This window comes from Lissotriton helveticus, chromosome 1_1, assembly GCF_964261635.1.
Source record: "Lissotriton helveticus chromosome 1_1, aLisHel1.1, whole genome shotgun sequence".
NCBI lineage: Eukaryota > Metazoa > Chordata > Amphibia > Caudata > Salamandridae > Lissotriton > Lissotriton helveticus.
The window spans coordinates 1,340,965,655-1,340,984,471 of NC_136057.1; the positions used below are offsets into that span (position 1 = coordinate 1,340,965,655).

At 46.9% G+C, this 18,817-nt stretch overlaps 1 protein-coding gene across 2 annotated transcripts in view; it reads left to right on the plus strand.

The window, feature by feature from the left end:
- The first annotated feature begins 221 nt into the window (after positions 1-221).
- The window catches only part of LOC144823880 (uncharacterized), a 145,133-nt gene continuing 126,537 nt past the window's right edge, over positions 222-18,817 (plus strand). The window contains exon 1 of one of the 2 annotated variants that reach the window (XM_078682771.1): positions 222-351. In XM_078682771.1, the coding sequence (XP_078538897.1) occupies positions 319-351 (33 nt within the window). In that variant the 5' untranslated portion in view covers positions 222-318. Of the gene's footprint in view, positions 363-18,817 lie in introns of both variants that reach the window. The other variant, XM_078682779.1, reaches the window with a different exon arrangement.

Genomic DNA, 18,817 nt, shown 5'->3' on the forward strand with positions numbered 1-18,817 from the left:
AATTTGACGCCGCTGCCTTTTCTTCCCCTCCAGAAACGTGGGTTGCACTAGAGCCTGCGCAGTAAGGGCCCAGCTCAGACAATTTTTCTGGCACTGGCTGACTCCGCAGCCAATAAGCACGTCGGAATGCTATGCAACGCACTAGGATAGGCTGAGGTGCCAAGATGTTCCAATGCTAGCTCAGCGTTCGTTTTCCTAGCTCCTCCCACTACTCGAGGACTACCAGAATATGCTAGAGCCATGGGATTGGCTACCGTGCGACCCGGAAGTACTGAAATTACGGACCAGTGTCGCCTGCAAGCATATCAGTAACGGGCAATGGATGTTGGGTTGAATTTACGGATGGTCCATGTAAGTAGGAGGCAAGTGGTCACCTTCGGACTTCTCGTTTCCAGTTACACCTCTAGTGCGCTCTGCATAGGAAGTGGGTAGAGTCATCAGATTTACTGTGTATAGGCAGTATGAACCACCACTAACATTCACCTATATAGTAATCTGCGTGTCTGAACTATGAGCCACATGTCCCCAGATTCGATACTAAGTTCTCTGTTCCCCTGGAGTGTGTATTACCCGACCATAAATCAGTTACAGTGGCTGTGTAGAGAGCAGAGTGAACGCCATGTTTTCCACTGGTCCACCGTATACCGTCTCATTTTCTCTGGTTCTTTAGGCTTTCTCAGTTTGTTTTTGTTGTATCACTTCTCTAAATATCGGTAGCTTGTGCTGCGATGCACCTACTGAACCTGTTTTGTCAGATGGGATGTCTCTCACTGCCGAACGTCGTGTTTTATCTGTTCTTTGTTGTTTGAGGGGGTATTTGCACTTCTTGTGTCCTTTCTGTACTTATTGTAGGTACATTTATATTTCCGATTACGTGCGGTACCTATTCTCTGAGTGATGGCAAATTTCACTACTGATGCTTCTATTTTTCAGTGTAAGAGGGAAGCTTGTACTGTAAGCTTGCTTTACCAATTACAATCTTTTACCTGTTCTATGGCTATGGAAAGCTATACATGCGAATGGTCAATTATAGCTGTGCTTTAGGTGGGGGAGCGAGAACATTCACAGTAGAACCCCAATGTTATCCCTGTGTGTTATTTCTTTGAATAATGTACTCGATCTAACTGTAATACTCGTGACCCATAAACTGGTGTCAAAAATATTGATTTTGGACAAATATTTTATTTCACCGAACCACCTTTTTCTTCATAATCACAATGACAGCACTTTCAAATATGTGGCTTTAGTATGTCTGCTGTACAAAAAATTCCTTTCTTTGATTTAATAGACTAACCCTTTGCTCTATGTATTATATAAATCTAGCCTACATGAAAGATAAAATGACCCTCATACTTGCTTTAGTTCACTAACAGCATTGTCATCAGGGCATAGGTAGAAATGTTTCTCAGTTCATTTTTTTAAACTAACTTTTTTAATACTCCAGTAATGGGCAGGACCCAGCTGCCATCGTTTCATGCCCCCCTTAGATCCCCAGACTGTTCAGGAGCTCTGAACCCGTTTTACAGTGGCAGAGCTGAGTAGAGCACTGAAAGGACTCTTAGTTGGGAAAACGCCAGACCCAGACAGCTTGGCAGTCTCTTTTAATAAGCTTTTCTTCTCCCACCTGAAAGACGTCTTGCTTGAGCTTTATAACGTATTCATGCACTACACCGGCCGAATGCCAATGATTTCTGCAGCCTAGATTACAATTATCCCCAAGCCATGCGTGAACCACACCCTTTGGGCTTCCTACAGGCAATTACATTGCTTAACACAGATGCCAAGTTTTTTTCTAAAATGCTGGCTGACCCTGACAGGGATGTGGAATTTAATAAAATATCCTCGGAAATGATTTCCACTAGTAATTGTAGTTTGGCCGAAGTTAATCTGATTACACAACCAGAGGACGAAGTTGTTGCATCGATCACGATTAATTATAAAGATGTAACCTATACTTGTTGTTGTTAATGGCTAGATACATAACAAGTAACACTGAATATACCACCCATATTTGTACTATGACTGTTATGGTTTTAAATAACGGTAACAATAAAGATTACTTACTCACTGAATATACCCCCCACTAGCAACCTGAGGAAACTGGGATCAAGTACACCTCAAGGCGAGACCCTAAATATTATGACCTGGAATGTAGCGGGGATTAAAAGTAAGGTCAGTGATGATGACTGGTTGAAAACGTTAGAAGGGCATGCCCTAGTTTTAATTCAAGAAACCTGGTGTACAGAGCCCTTTACTGTAAACGGTTATCAAACTGTCTGTACCAATGAATCACCGTCCAGGATGGGAAGAGCGAAGTGGCTAAGCCGCTCTGATTGCTGTTACTTCGCCATTGGTCTTAAAGAAAACACTTATAACATCACAGACCTAGGATGTGAAGAGCGAAGGGTGGCTAAGCCGCCCTGATTGCTGTTACTTCGCCATTGGTCTTAAAGAAAACGCTTATAACATCACAGTAATATCAGCTTCTGTATTTTCATTCAGTAGGGAAGCAGATTATTATTGTTATTAACTTTTATAGTAATATCTTTGATAAATCAAAGAGTAAGGTTATAAGGGAATTAGAAGATGACTTGGATCACTTCCTGGAGGAAGCAGGAGGAGACTATATTTTAGTGTGCGCGGGTGATTTTTACTGTGCTAAGTGTGCTTTTGAATCTGGAGAACCTTGTGGAAATTGTGATAAATTTGGTGACGGGATCTCCCACTTTTCACATGACTTGTATGGAGAAACCATTAATAAAGCTGTTTATAAATATGACCTTGTAACCTTAGATCCCACCTTAGAGAATGGGGAAATAAACATACAAATTTTCATCATCATCATCATCAAATATTGATCATATCATTGTATCAGCTAATTGCAGCGATTTGGTGGTAAAAATGAGGGTAAATATTAGCCTATATAGTGATCATCATTCCCTTACTGTGTCATTGAGATTACACCTGACACAAAAAGATCTAGGAAAGTTCGCTGAAAATGATATAGGTACACAAGGGACAAATGGTGTTCCTATTAAATGGACGTGTGTGAACCCCACTTCATTTATGAAAAACCTTAAAGGGAAAAAACAAAAAGATCTGGATACCTGTTTAGATAGTTCCTCTACGAATAGCGAAATTGTAACCGCTGTTTGTAATATTACAAGTGAAATTGCTTATGACCTAACAACTATAAGAAGATTAATGATTGTGACCCAAGATGGTTTAACCATGAATGTTCAAAATTGAATGGGGATCTGAAACTGGCCCTTAAACAAATGCCAAGGGATAGTGCTAGGATCATTACATTGAGGAGAACTTATAAAAATACCCTGAAAGAACGAAAAAAGGGAGATTCGCGAATGTGCTTGGGAGAAATTAACACAGGCGGCAAAATTGAAAGATTCCGAGCTTTTCTGGAAATCAATGAATCACCCTTTTTTTTAAAAGAGAATACGGGGACAAACATTGATATTGTGATACCTCCGGAAGATTGGATATCACATTTTGAGAGCATTTATAACCCAGACGCAAAAAAAGTAACCAAGGATAATAAAGGGGATTTTATATTGGTGGAACCTGTCAAATCATCACCTTTAACGTTAGAAGAGATCGAAATAGCCCTGCGGAAATGTGCAAATGGAAAAGCTGCAGGCTCAGACGGGGTACCCATCGATGTTTTTAGGTATAAAACTGACTTCTGGGCACCAATTTTATTGAATATTTTTAATGCTACCCTCGGGGACATCTTCCCTGCAACTTGGGTTGAAAGTATTATTGTACCTATTTTTTTAAAAGGGGGATAGAGGGAAGGCAAACTGTTACAGGCCAATATCTCTTCTTGATTCCACGTCTAAACTCATTCGTCGAATCTTGTTTGAAAGACTCGAAAACTGGGCCACTGAGAAAAACATTCTAACTGATGCCCAGTATGGTTTCAGAAGAGGTGTTGGCACGGTAGAACAGTGCCTACATGTAGAACTATTAATAGGGAAATATACTCTAGCTAAGGAGGGAGCACTACACCTCTGTTTTTTCGATCTTACTAGCGCCTTTGACTTAGTCAATCATTGTAAATTATGGGAAGCTTTGAAAGCGTTTGGAGCACCCATTGACATAATTATTTACTTATCCCAAATCTATAGCCACTTAACATCTAGGGTTTGGTTTGGAAAAATGGGTTAATGCACACCTGATTTTAGGGTCACGTGTGGCATTAGACAGGGTTGTGTACTAGCACCCCTTCTTTTCGCTCTTTATATAAACGTTTATCCCTTTTTACAAACTCTAACTGTGGATGCCCCGAGAATTGGAACTCGACGAACGCCAGTATTACTATATGCTGACGATGCTGTCCTAATCTCAAGGACAGCAAATGGCTTGTAATCTTATTGAGAACGTTGCTCTGTTCATGACTGATAAGGACCTTAAATTAAATGTAATGAAAACATTTGTCATGACATGCAGGGAAAAACTAGCCTAAGAATTAATCACACTATGAGAATGTTGTTCTTATTAATAGAGTCTCAACTTTTTCTTACCTGGGCATGCTTTTTAATAGGAGTGGCACATGGAATTCTCACATTGAATTATGAAATAAGAAATTCCTAAGGGTTATAGAGAGTATCCTAAGATTTTCAGCGAAAATAGGCAACAAACATATCCGAGAGATCTTGACTCTGTATCGGAGTAAATGTATTACTGGGGTTTGCTATGGGGCTGCAATATGGGGGAGAGCCAATATTGCCCTCCTACAAGTTTTAGAAAATAAATTCTTAAAGAAACTGTTGGCAGTTCCCAGGGCAACAGCAAATTACATATTACATAAAGAACTTTCAGTCCCGTATATAAGTGACTCCATAAAATCGATTGGCCTCACTTTCTGGCATGGAATTTGGGCTAAGAACGAAACTAAATTCACAAAAGAATTAATTATGAACTCTTTAACCCTTGACCAAAGTAGAAAAATACAGTGGCTGGAATATATTTTTGAACTGCATAAATATTGTGAAGTTACCATCGATATTAAGAATCCTATATTCATACAGGATATTAGTAAAACAGAGTTGAAGTCCATTTTTAAATGTCGCCGAAAATGAAAGAGATAGAAGTGCTTACCATAAATCTACTGTTATTTCCTATTGTGAACGCCCACTTATGAGGGGCATACAACTCTATTTATCAATGGTGAGAAATGTACAACAGTGATTTTATTTAACTAGAATGAGGATGGGTTTAATACATTATTTAGTTGCATTTCAAAAAATTGATAAATGGTAACATAAATTACCAAATTGTCCCTGTGATGGAAAATCCAAACAAACCATGTTGCATTTTATTCTTTTTTGTAGCTTTTATAAAGATATCCAGAAATCAGTTTTAAAACCCCTTTTTTTATCACATAGACTTTTTAATTATAAATACGCTTTTAACTTCATATGCAGTCTGGAAAATTTGAAATTTATTAATGCCGTCTCTCTTTTTGTACACCTCGCAATTGGGAAAAGAAAAGACTATTCATATTTAGATGTATTGTTATATGAAAACCAGGATGAACTCTTTTAGTCTAGTTTCTTGTTCCGAGTTAGGAGGTGGAATTTGGACTTTATATAACCCAACGTACTTTTATGCATTAGCACTTTATGTTCCCTGTATGTACGCTTTGTAACTTGATTAACATGAAGTATTATTGACTTTTAAAACAATGATATTGTTGCATTTTGTCTACTTGAACTTTTCTTATGCATTAGTATCTGCTCTACCTTTTTAAATATTATTGATGAACTCTTAAATTGTTAAAATTGCATACCTTTTTATGATATATTGTAAGAATGCATTATGTTTAGTATGCTTTTATGGTGATATTTGTTGCACCGAATAACGCTAATTTGATTGTATTTGAATAAAATATCTACTTGTCCATGGAGCAGGTTGCTTCATTAATCTACTTGTCCTGTAACAAAATCCACTTGCCCCTTTTGTGTCATGTAATGCAGCGACAAATTATGGCAGCAATCTCATGCTATAAGAGCTCTGATACAGCCTCTCAATTTATGCCAGGGCTCATACCGCATTAGGGTTTGAATACCAGCAATGCCCTTATGTTGCCACGGATCTACATACTGGGGCTGAAGGCAGTGATAAGCAATAGTTCCATGGTTGGAAGGAACTTTTGAGTCTGTGCAAACCTACTAACTTGCATGTTTTAAGGGGTTTCAACAATTCTTCTCTAATATTTTCCCATACTGAGAAAGGTTGGAAATTTACTTCTGACAATAGCAGAAGTAAAACTACTTCCAGGGTTGGGAACACAGTGGTTGAAGGGAAAGTTAACTTACAATCAGATTTTCGCATCATCAAATCTGCTCATGCATATTTGCTCATGCTAAAATGCAGTTCACAGATATTTTCTAGTAATACTACTACTTCTGTGAATCCTTGTGAATTCATGAAAGTCATACATCTGTATTTAATGCAAGTACATATACAGTGGGTGCACTTTTCAGACTTTCTTTAATAATTGGTCTTCTAATTAGGTCTGGTGTTAACCATGACCTTTTTGTGTTTATTAAAATTCTGTCTCTCTCTGGCTTCACTGTTAGTGACAGTTTTGTGCTTTTTTACAAGCAGCATATTCTGCACACAAAGTAGTTTTGTTCAGTGCCAGGAACTACTTTGACAACGTGTGCTTTTGGGCACCAATTTCTTTTTGCTTTAGCCAATGTTTTTTATAAAGGTGAGGGCCAAGCAGCTCCCACACCAATAGGGTTTTACAAAAACCATGCCAAAACAAGTCACACATTGACAAAACCGAACGGCTGACCACAAATTCCAATGCTTGTTTATTTTCATGTTTCCCATAATCTTATTGAAACTGGCTACACTGATTTTCCATTAAGAATATTTTGGGGAAATACTAGCATACATCAGCACATTTTACTGAATGATGCTGCAAAGAATTGGTACCTAAAAGTTTACAGTAGTTTAGCTAAATGTTATTTTTTTATTTCGAAAGCGAAGAATCGTCTATCTTGCTTTCAAGGTTCTGCAGATATTTGCATCTAATCAGAGAGCATTCAGGGAGCATTACACTTAGCCTCATAATAGTAAACGTTGAAAATGTGTGTACACATTTTTATACTGGAACCACTGCAGTAGTGTAGTCCGAGATTACAACACTTACATAGAGCGCTCACCCTAATAATAAAGGCCTTGCATAAATGAACCATAAATACAAGTTTGAACAACATTAACACATGGAGACAAATGTTACCTTATCTATAGGAACCCCACATCCCTGTCCTGATCAAGTCAGCTTCATTAAGCAGAGACTGTGCTCCGACAGCAGGTGTCTCGCTCTCTTAGTTGGAAATGCTCAGATGCACAGCATCTCTGTTTGCCTTCTCTCCTTTGGCATGGATAAGGCATTTGACCAGGCCAGTTGGGCCTCTCTATGTGTGTTCCTACATAAAATAGGCTTGGTCCCCAACATGATCAGTAAAATCAGGACTTCTTATGTTGCACCCTTGGCTACTATACGAGTCAACAGCCAGGTCGCCCGATCCTGCTGAGACTTTGCCATTTTGACTGATGCCTGGTGGAGCTACCTCGCGAGCTAAAGAGGAGATGGACTTTGGACTCCCTTGACCATCACCTACCCAGCCGGACTTTGGCAAACTCTCCTGCGTCTCCCCTGACCTTATCTCCTCCCTCCCCCTTCCCCCTACCCTCACGCCGCACCACTCTTCTCCTCTTTCCAGCTACTGACCTTTGCCCGTACCTGTCCTTGCCCCTAGTCCCCACCCTGTTTATCTGGGAACTTTCCCTCGCCACTTGAGACCTAGCTATTTTGACTGATACCCGATGGAGTTACCTTGTTTAGCTAAAGTGGGGACGGGCCGTGGATTCCCTCCTTGGACGTCACCTACTCAGTCGGTCTTTAGACAGACTTCCTTTCATCTCTCCTGTCGTCTCTTTCCTCATTCTCCCTCTTCTAACCTCCCCTTTCCCCCTCCACAATTTTTTCTCTCCTCTCTCAATGTATTGCTTATTTTTTGACGTAATGTGTAATTGTGATCATTTTCTGTTACATTGTGGAACCTAATGTAAAGCACTCTGATACCGTTGGGTCAAGCCAGCGCTATCTAAAACTCTTTAAATAAATAAATAAATCATTTGCATTCCACAGGGGCACCCAGCAGGGTTGTCCCCTATCCCCTTTACTTTTCCCCCTTGTGTTGGCATCCTTGGACATCTGCGTACGACAGGACTGGACTATAGCTGGCATCATCTGCAGGGGGCAGCAACACAAAGTCCTACTCTTTACTGATGACCTGTTGCTTGCACTGACAAAGCCGAAAACCTCTCTCCCCGCAGTGGTCCAAAGTTTGCGCATCTTTGAAACATTCTCGGGTTGCAAGAGTAACTTAACTAAATCTCAAGTACTCAACATAACTATCCCGCAGCAACAGATTCCCCGACTGTCGAGATTAGCTCCTTCCAGTGGGCTCCCCCCTCTACACAATACCACCTCTGTATTCACTACCACCTCTTTTCTATGGACTCTGGAAATGGAAGCCCCTGCACATCTCCATATTGGGTTGCATAAATGTGGTGAAAATAAATGTCCTCCCTCAACTGCTGTACTTTCAGTCACTTCCCACCCGTATCCCTGTTGACAATTTTAAAAGCATGTAAAGGGGCCGCTGATCCTTTATTTGAAAGGGAAAGCAACTTTAACACTTCTAATGTTGACTAGGAATTGCGGGGGCCTCGCATGTCTCAATCTTTTAGATTACTACTGGGCTGTCCATCTGCGCTAGATCTCTGAATGGGTAGCCTAAGAAAGTAAAAAAGCACTGTCCGCACATGGATCGCGCTGTAACCTGTAGATCGCTGTGGGATCTGGCATGGCTCCTTAGACAGAATCACCCCCATGGTGCATACTTGGTGACCCAGACCCAAAAGGTCTAGACATATGGGACAGATTAGTGATCTAAAGTGGCTGAACCTCATTTCCCTCCCTGATAGCCCACAACCCAGCCTTTATGCCTGCTCTCCCCATGGGCTGTTTCCCAGCTTGAGAGAGGGGTGATTGTAGGACTTTGTAGGGTCTACTGCACGAGTGACCATCAAGCCATTCAAGCAATGTAAACTCTAATTTGTAGTCCCAACAAACTTTGACACTACTGCTTCTAGCTTCGCCACTGGGCGCTCTTTCCATCTAACAGCGCAGGTGCTACGAGGCCCCTTGCATCCTTCCAGACCTTGGTGCATGGTTTTGAGGGATCTAATTTTCTACAAAACATACAGTGTTCTACATCAGTCCCACTTAGTCCCCTGACGTACCTATCAAGCTGAATGGGAGGTAGATCACACCCCGGGCATCTCCCAGGAATAATGGGAACTACTGATCATTTATTGTGTGGCTCATTGGTTTTAAACTAACTCTTTGGCTGACTGTTTTTAAAATTGAATTTTATTTTACTTTGCCTTTTTGCACTTTAAACTTACCTCTTCGCTGGTGGTGGCACGTAGAAACCGACCCCCGGTACGAGCTGTGTTCAATGCTCGGCAGGAAGGTCTCGTGCTCCACTTCCGGTTTAGCGCCTCAGACGCTCGGGGCAGCGGTCTAGTTGCTGCCCCCGGCGACGGAGGAGGCGGATAAATCATGCCCTTGACGCGACCGCGCCAATGGCACGCCAAAGGCAAGCCCGTCTGCGCCCGTCCGCGCCCGAACTGGGCCCGGGGCCAGAACCCCTACTCCTTCCCTGCCAGAGCCCCTGAGCTACTCCAGTGCCCGCCTAAGACAGCTTAATAAACTCCCCAACGCCTCAGGGATACGTGATCCAGAGAGTAGACTGATCCACAGGCAGAGGTGGAGGAATCGCGATCATTTATAAGGACCGTCTTACATGTCGCCTCCTCGGCAGCCCTCTCCTAAACTGCGAAAATGTCCACTTCTCTGTACAATTTACCCCGGTCCTCTCACTCTCAGGAATTCTGATATACCGCCCCCGGGGACAGTCGGTGCTTTTTGTAATTCCCTGGCAGAAAACGGCATCGGTAAATTGTGTTGCTCCGGAGCAGACCGCTATAGCAAACAGGCGCCCTTCGTGGAGGCCATGGTATGGTCCCGAACTTAAACAACTAAAAGTTGAATGCAGAATGTTCGAGCGCCTCTGGAGAGTAGAGTACAGCAAAATCAGTAAAGACGCTTATAACCAAGCCCTGAATAGATACAAGGAGGCTATCTTAGCAGTCAAAAGGGTGTATTTCACTTCTGTCTTCTCTGACTAAACCTCAGCAGGGTAGTGGGTTTAAGCCTGATCAATCGTTTTGCAAACAGCTGGCAGTTTTTTTCCACAATAAGGTGCAAACTATATATGCGATCTGGCCAGCTCATTAATTTCTCAGTCAAATATAAGTCATGGGGGGGCGGGGCTTGCCGGCAACTAAGATGGCCGGGTTAGCCTTGAGCTCCGCTAGGTGGTTCGCAAATATCCATAATTATCCTACACCAACAGAGGTCAGAATAGCTGGTGACCTGCTACTTGCGCTGGCGAAGGGAAAAGACGCCTGCGACGGCTTTTCCGGAGTCTCTGCGCCCCGCGATCGCTGTGGGAGCGAGAACGACGCTGATCGGCCGTGCTGGGCCGCAAGCCGCGACCTAGCGTGCAACAGGAAGCCTACTGGTGTGCTGCTGCGTGCGGCTGACTGGCCCCGCCCACCCGGGAGCGGAGCAAGCCGATTGCCGATTGCGACGGGTGGGCTGGCGGCCGCGTAGGGACCGAACCGGAGACTGGCCCTACGGAGGTGCACCTCAGCGCACTGGCAGGACTCCTGGAAGCCCCCCAAAGGCACTATAATCGCCTTTTTCCCTGGTGGGAGAGAAGCGCTAGGGGACGGCGGCCGTTGAGAGGCGGAGCGGACACAGGCGGCACAGAGCGATGGTGAGAGCGGCTGCCTTCTCTACTTGCTGAGACCTGTGCTGGTGACTGAGGGCCGCTTTAAATTAAGAGCACCTCGAAGGCAGACTGTGTGTGGGGTCTTCTCGGCGAAGGAGGTGCCGCTGTGCTCCTGTGGGAGCCCCCGGGTGCACTAGGTGATCATCGGACGACTGGAGAGCGAGTGGGATGCAGGCTGCCCCACCTCACGTACACTAGACGTGAACAGTGATATTGGCATCTGGAGGCTGGGCCTGGACATCGTGCTGCGGGCCAGAGGCGAGTGGGCCTACATAGTACATCTAACGCCGGGCTGTAGTGGCGCTGCTGGGCCAGTAGGTGGCGGGGACAAATTGTGACATTGCCGCAGACGCCCTTGAAACTGCACACTGCTCTGGGCACAAGGATCTGTGAGGGAAGTGTCCGCGGCTTCTGCAAGAGGAGACGGGAGAAATGGCTTAGCGACCGTAGAGCTTGTGAGTAGCTGCAAATGCCCACGGCAGAACAAGAACATGGGGGCTGCGACGCGGTGCTGACGCGATTGTCCTAAGTGGTGAGACTGTGGCTCCTTATGGGGCCCTTGGTCGGTACCACGATTACCTGCTGAAAACTGTAACCACTGGAAGGTGGCGGAGTGCTGAGAGGCCTGCGTAAGCCCCAGGGCCAAGAAAAGTGTACAGCTTGTGGATCCGAACGACCTACGTATTGGCGACCTGGAGTGCCGCAGAATCCGGAGCAACACTCGTAGTGGAGCCCGATTTGTGCCCCCACGGAAATGGGTAAAGGTGATCAGACTCAGTTTAAGCTCTCCTTTGGTCAGCGGCAGACCAAGACTCTTGACGCTGCAGACGCAGAGACTGGAGCCATGCATCCAGACGATGAAGCTGCTGACACTACGGATATAAAGACGATCCTGCTAGCTATGGAGAAAGGCCTACAGACCAGTATGACTACCTTAGGCTCCAAAATTGATGCCTTGACCTACAGGATGGATAGAATGGCGGAGAGGATAGATAAGCATGCAGAGCGGTTGGACATGTCTGAGAGAAGGCTCACGGAGGTGGAAGAGTCGCAGATGGAGCTTGGTACGGACCATAAGAAGGTGGAAAAACTGATGCAAGCGCTGCTGGATAAAACCGAGGACTTGGAGGCACGTTCACGTTGGTGTAACCTCAGGATAACGGGCCTTCCCGATACAACGCAGACAGGCAATATGGAAAGTTTTGTTGAAAAGCTGTTGGTCACCCTGCTGGGGAATGAATATTTTTCACAGGCATTCATCGTCGAAAGAGCACACCGCTCGCTGGGCCAGCGTCCGCGCCCGGGTGCGCCGTCTCGTCCTGTAATCACTAAACTGCTCAACTACAGGGACCGGGATACTGCGCTGCGACTAGCCCGGGAGAAGAAGTCGCTGCAATACAAGGGCTCAGAAATATCTTTATATCCGGATTTCACCGCCAGGGTACAGGAGGCCCGCAAGCACTTTGCTCCCTATAAGAAACAACTCAGAGAACAGGGGCTGGACTATGCAATGCTTTACCCAGCCAAGCTGAGGGTTAACAGACAAGGCCACTCCCACTTGTTCACGGACCCTCAGGCCCTGCAACAGGCCCTGAAAAAATGGGCAAAGGAGCGCCGCGGAGACGCCAAGGAGCAGCGCTCTGAGGTCGAAGCGGATGGTCATCTGGACGAGCAAGAATAGTAGCCCTACTGAAGCAGGTCATGAGATGTGGTAAGGTGGAGGGGGGGTCCTCTCCTGAGATGGCTATGCTTCGGACCTGGACGATTGGACATTGTCATATCTGCTGTACAGTCCTGCTGGGGTGGGGGCAGTGTACTGTGGTGGGACTCTAGATTCTGATCGCACCCTACGAATTGCTTGTACTAATAGTGTTTATGATCGTTACAATTTCTGTGATTCTATGAGAAGGCACCTTCGCTGTGCTGTCCCTCCCTAGATGGTGGGAATATGTTGCTCTCTACACTGTCCTATGTAGCTGACGATGTCTCGGGCCGCTCCGGGTTCCTTGCTTACTGGTTGGTGTGATTATCGAGCCACGGCGGGAGCCATACGAGGCTGCCGAGACATTGTGTATTTAAGCATTGGCAGATGGTGGCATGGCAACCTCAGCCCCAGTGCGCGATGCTCCCAATTGACGCTTTTGAGACGTCGAATTTAAGGGGAGGGAATGTAGGTGGGTGGGATGGAATTGGGGTCGGCAAGGCCAGGTGGGGGGGGAGGGGGTGCTGTGGGTCTGTTTGATGACTGTTTGTTGACAGATGGTGGATTGAGGAGTATGTTGTTTTTTTTCCTTATGCACATCGCCTGTTCAGCCATTAAGATACTGCCTGATGCACGTGCTGTTCTTGTACTACTCTTACGACTTCCACGCCTATGCTGAATAACAGCGCTCCACGACCTTTACTCGGGGCCCTCACGTGGAATGTACGCAGCCTTAATGACCACCGAAAGCTTAGGAAAGTGATGAACTACTTACAGAGACAACATGTAGACCTTGCTCTCCTACAGGAGACGCATCTACCCCTCACAAGTAGAATGCTGCTTAGTAAGGTCTGGGCGGGTAACATAGCTGCTGCGGGCTTTACATCCCACACCAGGGGAGTGCTGACTTGGGTCCACCCTAGATCTAAGCTTACCCAGACTTTATTGGCTGCTGACCCTGAGGGACGTTTTGTGGTGTCCCGATGTGCGGGATGGGACTGGACCCGTTGATAATCAATGTTTATGGCCCGAATTACGACTCCCCGGAGTTCTTTCACAAAGTGACAGCTGTAGCACGCACTTACCCTGCTGCGTGTCTTTTGTGGGGGGGAGATCTAAATTTAGTTCTGGACCCAGCGCTAGATAGGTCTGCAGGCCCACTGCGCAGGCCCTCGGCTGCGGCGCAAGCGATACAGCGGTCGATTACCACACTAGATCTGGAAGACGTATGGAGTTCTAGGAACCGCAACCAGGGAGGGCACACCCATAATTCTGCCTTTCATAATATTCATACCAGAATAGATTACTGGTTGGCCTCCTCCTCCATGATTACCCAAATTAGTTCCTGTATGGTGCTACCCAGGACGCTGTCCGATCACTCCCCTCTGCTACTGGTGCTGGAATCTCCTAAGAAAACGATTCCTCCATTCACCTGGCGCTTTCCACCTTACTCGCTGCTAGACCCAGTGTTCAGAGGCGAACTAGCAGAGGAGATAGATATCTTCTTCGAGGCAAATGTTGGCTCCGTGGACAGTTTCCTCACTGTATGGTAGGCCTTTACGGTCTATATTCGTGGAGTGGCTATGTCGAAGCACTCTAGCGTGCTTAAATCTATCTGACAGCGGTTGGCGGCACTTGAAAAACAGCTGGCATCCCTTGAGCGAAGACAGCAGGCCTCGCCTTGTGACGCGGTTACCGAGGAAATCAAAACACTGATCTCCGAATATCACGAGGAAGCTGACAGAGAGGTGCAGCATATGGGGAAATATGCTACTGCGCGCACATATGGGGAGGGGGAGCGACCGAGTTCTTTACTAGCCAGACTACTCAAAGGGAATGGGGGAAGTCCCTAATTTCGGAATTGCGGGTCTCGGACGGACATACGGTGACTGAAGAGCTAGACATTGCGGATGAATTTCGGAGGTATTACTCTGATCTTTACTCCGCTAAAGGGGGGATCCCACAGATGAGGCGACTGATTATCTGGATCACATCGATTTGCCGCAACTGTCCAATGCCCATCGTGAATTCCTAATGCAACCCATAGAACGGGACGAAATAATGGAAGCTCTCGCGAGCATGCGCTCAGGTAGCGCGCCGGGGTCTGACGGCCTGACTGTTGCCTTCTACAAAGCCTTCCAAGACAAATTACTTCCCCATTTGGCGTCGCTTTTTGATGACATCTGTGTGGAGGGCGCTATGCCGCCCTCGATTAGAGAGGCTCTTATAGTTACCATACTAAAGCCAGGGAAGGACCCCAATGAGTGCAGCTCATACAGGCCTCTCTCATTGTTAAACGTGGATACCAAGATCTATGCCAAAGTGTTGGCGACTCGCCTCGCCCTCCTGGCCCATGAAATAGTGGCGCCGGAGCAGGCTGGTTTCATCCCCAGCAGAAACTTGACGTATAATATACGGATGGTATTGGGAACCATACAGCATGTTCGGCAGGACGCAAAGGCAATTGCAGTCTTCCTGTACATGGAAAAGGCCTTTGACTCAGTCGAGTGGCCATTCATGACCCTGGTATTGCGGCGGTTTGGTGTGGGCGAGCAGTTTCTGCAAATGATAGCGGCACTGTACCATAAGCCGACGGCGAGGCTTCGTCTGGGAAATCTGGTTACTGACCCGATCCAGATCGACAGAGGAACGAGACAGGGATGCCCCCTTTCTCCGCTGCTATATGCCTTGGTGGCTGAGCCACTGGCCTGCGCATTGCGGGAATACCAAGGGCACGAGGGAGTCAGCTTCCCCTCTTACAAGATTGTTGTCTCGACATATGCTGAAGACACTTTGCTGTATGTTCGTGACCCAGAGCACAACCTGTCCTCCATGCTTAGAGAGGTTGTTCACTTCGGAGCACTCTCTGGTTTGCAGGTCAATTGGTCGAAAACGGTTGAATTCCCGCTCACCCTGGTAACGAGACAATTTGACATGGAGTTCCCCCTGCAGTGGTCCAGCGACCCAGTTAGGTACCTGGGGGTCCGGATCCACACTGATCCTAAGACATTACTCTGAGACAATTATGGGGTAGCCTGTAGTAAGCTGGTAGATGATATTGATATCTGGTGCAAGCTCCACCTTTCACTCATGGGGCGCATTGCTATCATGAAAATGGTAATTCTCCCAAGATTCCTCTTTCTATTTAGCGTGATTCTGATGGTGCTTTCGAAGGCTTTCTTTCAGACTCTGACGCAGCTAATGGTTAAGCTCGCCTGGGCGGGCAAACAGCCAAGAGTACGGTGGTCTCTTTTGACACTTCCAAATAACATGGGCGGCCTGGCAGCCCCAGATCTCGAGCTATACTACAGAGTGGCTCAGGCAGCACATCTCCACACTTGGATACATGGGGATGAGCACATTCCCCATGTTCGGATGGAACGGCCTTTTGCAGACCCACTGCCAATACCGGCCACGATATGCCGGCCGATGGACCGCAGGACTGGCATATTGGACTCTATTACAGCCACGAATCATGCTTGGCACTCTCTCCTGCAGGCGCAGGGGGGAGCTCTCATGTATTCGCCCGCAATGCCAATAGAATGGGCCCTCTGGCTTTCGCCGCTTACAGAGCGAGGCGTAATCCAAGCGTTGCACAGCCTGGCCATCTTCACGATGGGAGACTTGTTCTTAGATGGCATGGTTAAGACGTGGGACCAGGTGGAGACGGACATCGCATGTAGCTCAATGTTACTGAAGTTCCAGTATCATGGGGTCCGCAGCGCGTTCCTGGAATTGTTGGGGCCTGATTTGGCGGAGCCACCGGAGGTTCCGGAGCTTACCTATGTAATTAAGGCAGAGTCACCTCGCAAACTCGTAACAATGCTGTATAAGACTGCAATGACACATAGGGGGAGCACCAGTACATGAAAGCCAGGGCCGCCTGGCAACAGGACTTGCAGACCACTGTCGATGACGACGTGTGGAAATATTGCTGCACGAGCACGAAGAGGATATCGCTAAATAGCAGACACAGATTGATCCACTTTAAATTTCCCCAGATGGTCTATTATACCCCAGAGCGATTGCATAGATATGGCCTCCGGCACTCGGCGGAATGTGAGCGCTGCCGCGTGCAGGTCGCAGATTTTTTGCATCTGGCGTGGACTTGTCCGGGGGTCAGTAAATATTGGAATGGTGTCTACACTGAATTGAATGAGATCCTTGGAACAGACTTGACCCCCTGATCCGGCGCTGGCGCTATTGGGATACTCCAAGCCTTTGCCAGTGGCGGTTAGGCGTCTTGCGGACATAGGAATGCTGATTGCCAGCCGCGTGCTAGCGTTGTGCTGAATGAGAGGGCCTCTGCCCACGGTGAAAAGATGGGCGCATGACATGTTGTACTGCTGCACTCAGTCGGAGCATTACAGTGAGCTATTGCCACCAACTAGTCGTCCAAAGAACTTCTGGGGTCTCTACCAGGCGCGCCTGCAGGCGAGGGAGCTAGCTGTAGTGGAGGACGAGGAGACAGCTGAGGAGGGGGGAGCACTTGGAGGAGTGCAACCTGCTAATGTGGAATAGTTTCTGACTTAACTGAGCAGTCCTGGGTGCTGGCCCAGGGGGAGGGGAGTTTGTGAGCCTGGTGGATGGGATTGGGGTTGCCATTGTTTGGCACCTCAGAGCAATACCCGGTTGTGGGGCTGGATCTGGACCTCCCCACAGTATGTGGCTGGGAGTGGGATGGTGTGCTTTGACCATCGCGGTACTTACGAGGCAGCAGAAAGGTCCAGATTTAGATGCAGGTAGTGGCGGACATATTAGTACAGAATGTAGATAGATGTGCATGGCGGGAGGGGGATGGGGTGGATTTGAGTTTTTGGTTGTGTTCTGACCTTCTTGAGAACATGGATGGCTGGCGCTCTGGAGCAGGGCATGGGAACTAAGCATACTGTTGGGCACAGTAGGGTTCAACTAGGGATGTGAGATGGCCCTCTCCTTCAGATGTCTGTCCCCCCCCCCTTCAGATGTCCCCCCCCCTTCAGATGTTCCCCCCCCCCCGCCCCCTTTTTTGCGTCTGTTTCACACTATGGAAATATTTTGCCGCCGGACCCTCCGGGTTATCAGCTTTATGGCTGTGTTGTTCGAGATACGTTTAGTTATCCCTCCTCGACATTTCGAGCGGCCGGCCTCCGGGTTGTAGGCCATGTGCTGTGTACGACACGTGCTATAACCAATAAAGGTCTTTGAAATTAAAAAATAAAAATAAAAAATATAAGTCAATCACCTTTGGAGGAAGAAATAGTGCCAAGCAATTTGCTATGTTTTAACCCCTTATCAGAAGAGACGGCAATAAATATTCTAAAATCCATCAAATCTGGCTCGGCTTATGACCCTTGTCCAACGGCCATTATGCACTTGGCAGCGGAGAGGATTAGTGAGACCCTTACCTCTCTGATTAACCAAGTCCTGATATCTGGCATCTACCCTGTGGCTTGAAGACAGCTAGTATTAGGCCAATTCTGAAGAAGTCCACCCTGGATCCCACTGTCTGTAGAAACTACCGACCTATCTCAGGGTGCCATTGGTAGCCAAGATTCTGGAAAGGTCGATTAATAAAACTCTAACTGAATATTTGGACATCAACAGGTTATTGGACCCATCCCAGCATGGTTTTCGCCCCAGACACACTACTGAATCTGCCCTGATTGCTGCAGCGGAGGGAATTCGGACAGTAGTGGATGGGGAGGGAGGGCCATTCTTGTGCTCCTTGATTTGTCGGGCGCATTCAACACCGTGAATCACACGGTGTTGGTGCGGCGACTACAGGAGATTGGAATAGATGGGGTGGCTCTAGCTATCCTTTCCTCTTTTTTAGGTCTCGCCTGGCGTTGCAGCGCGAAAGCGCTGTAGCCAGCGAGACATATTGTTGTTGTTTAGCCTCCCAAGTGGTCCACACCGGTGCACGAGCCGATTAGGGTCTGTGGACGCGCTTACGCGCACACACACACACACACACAGCGTTACTTAGGCCGGCCGAAGGCATGCACACACGCGCATACACACACACACAGACGCACACACACTGCCGCCGCCCCCCCCACGCACGCACACACGCACGCACACACGCACGCACACACACACATACACACACACATACACACACACCGCCGCCGCCCCCCCTCCCACAACTAAGACTCACTTACCGCAT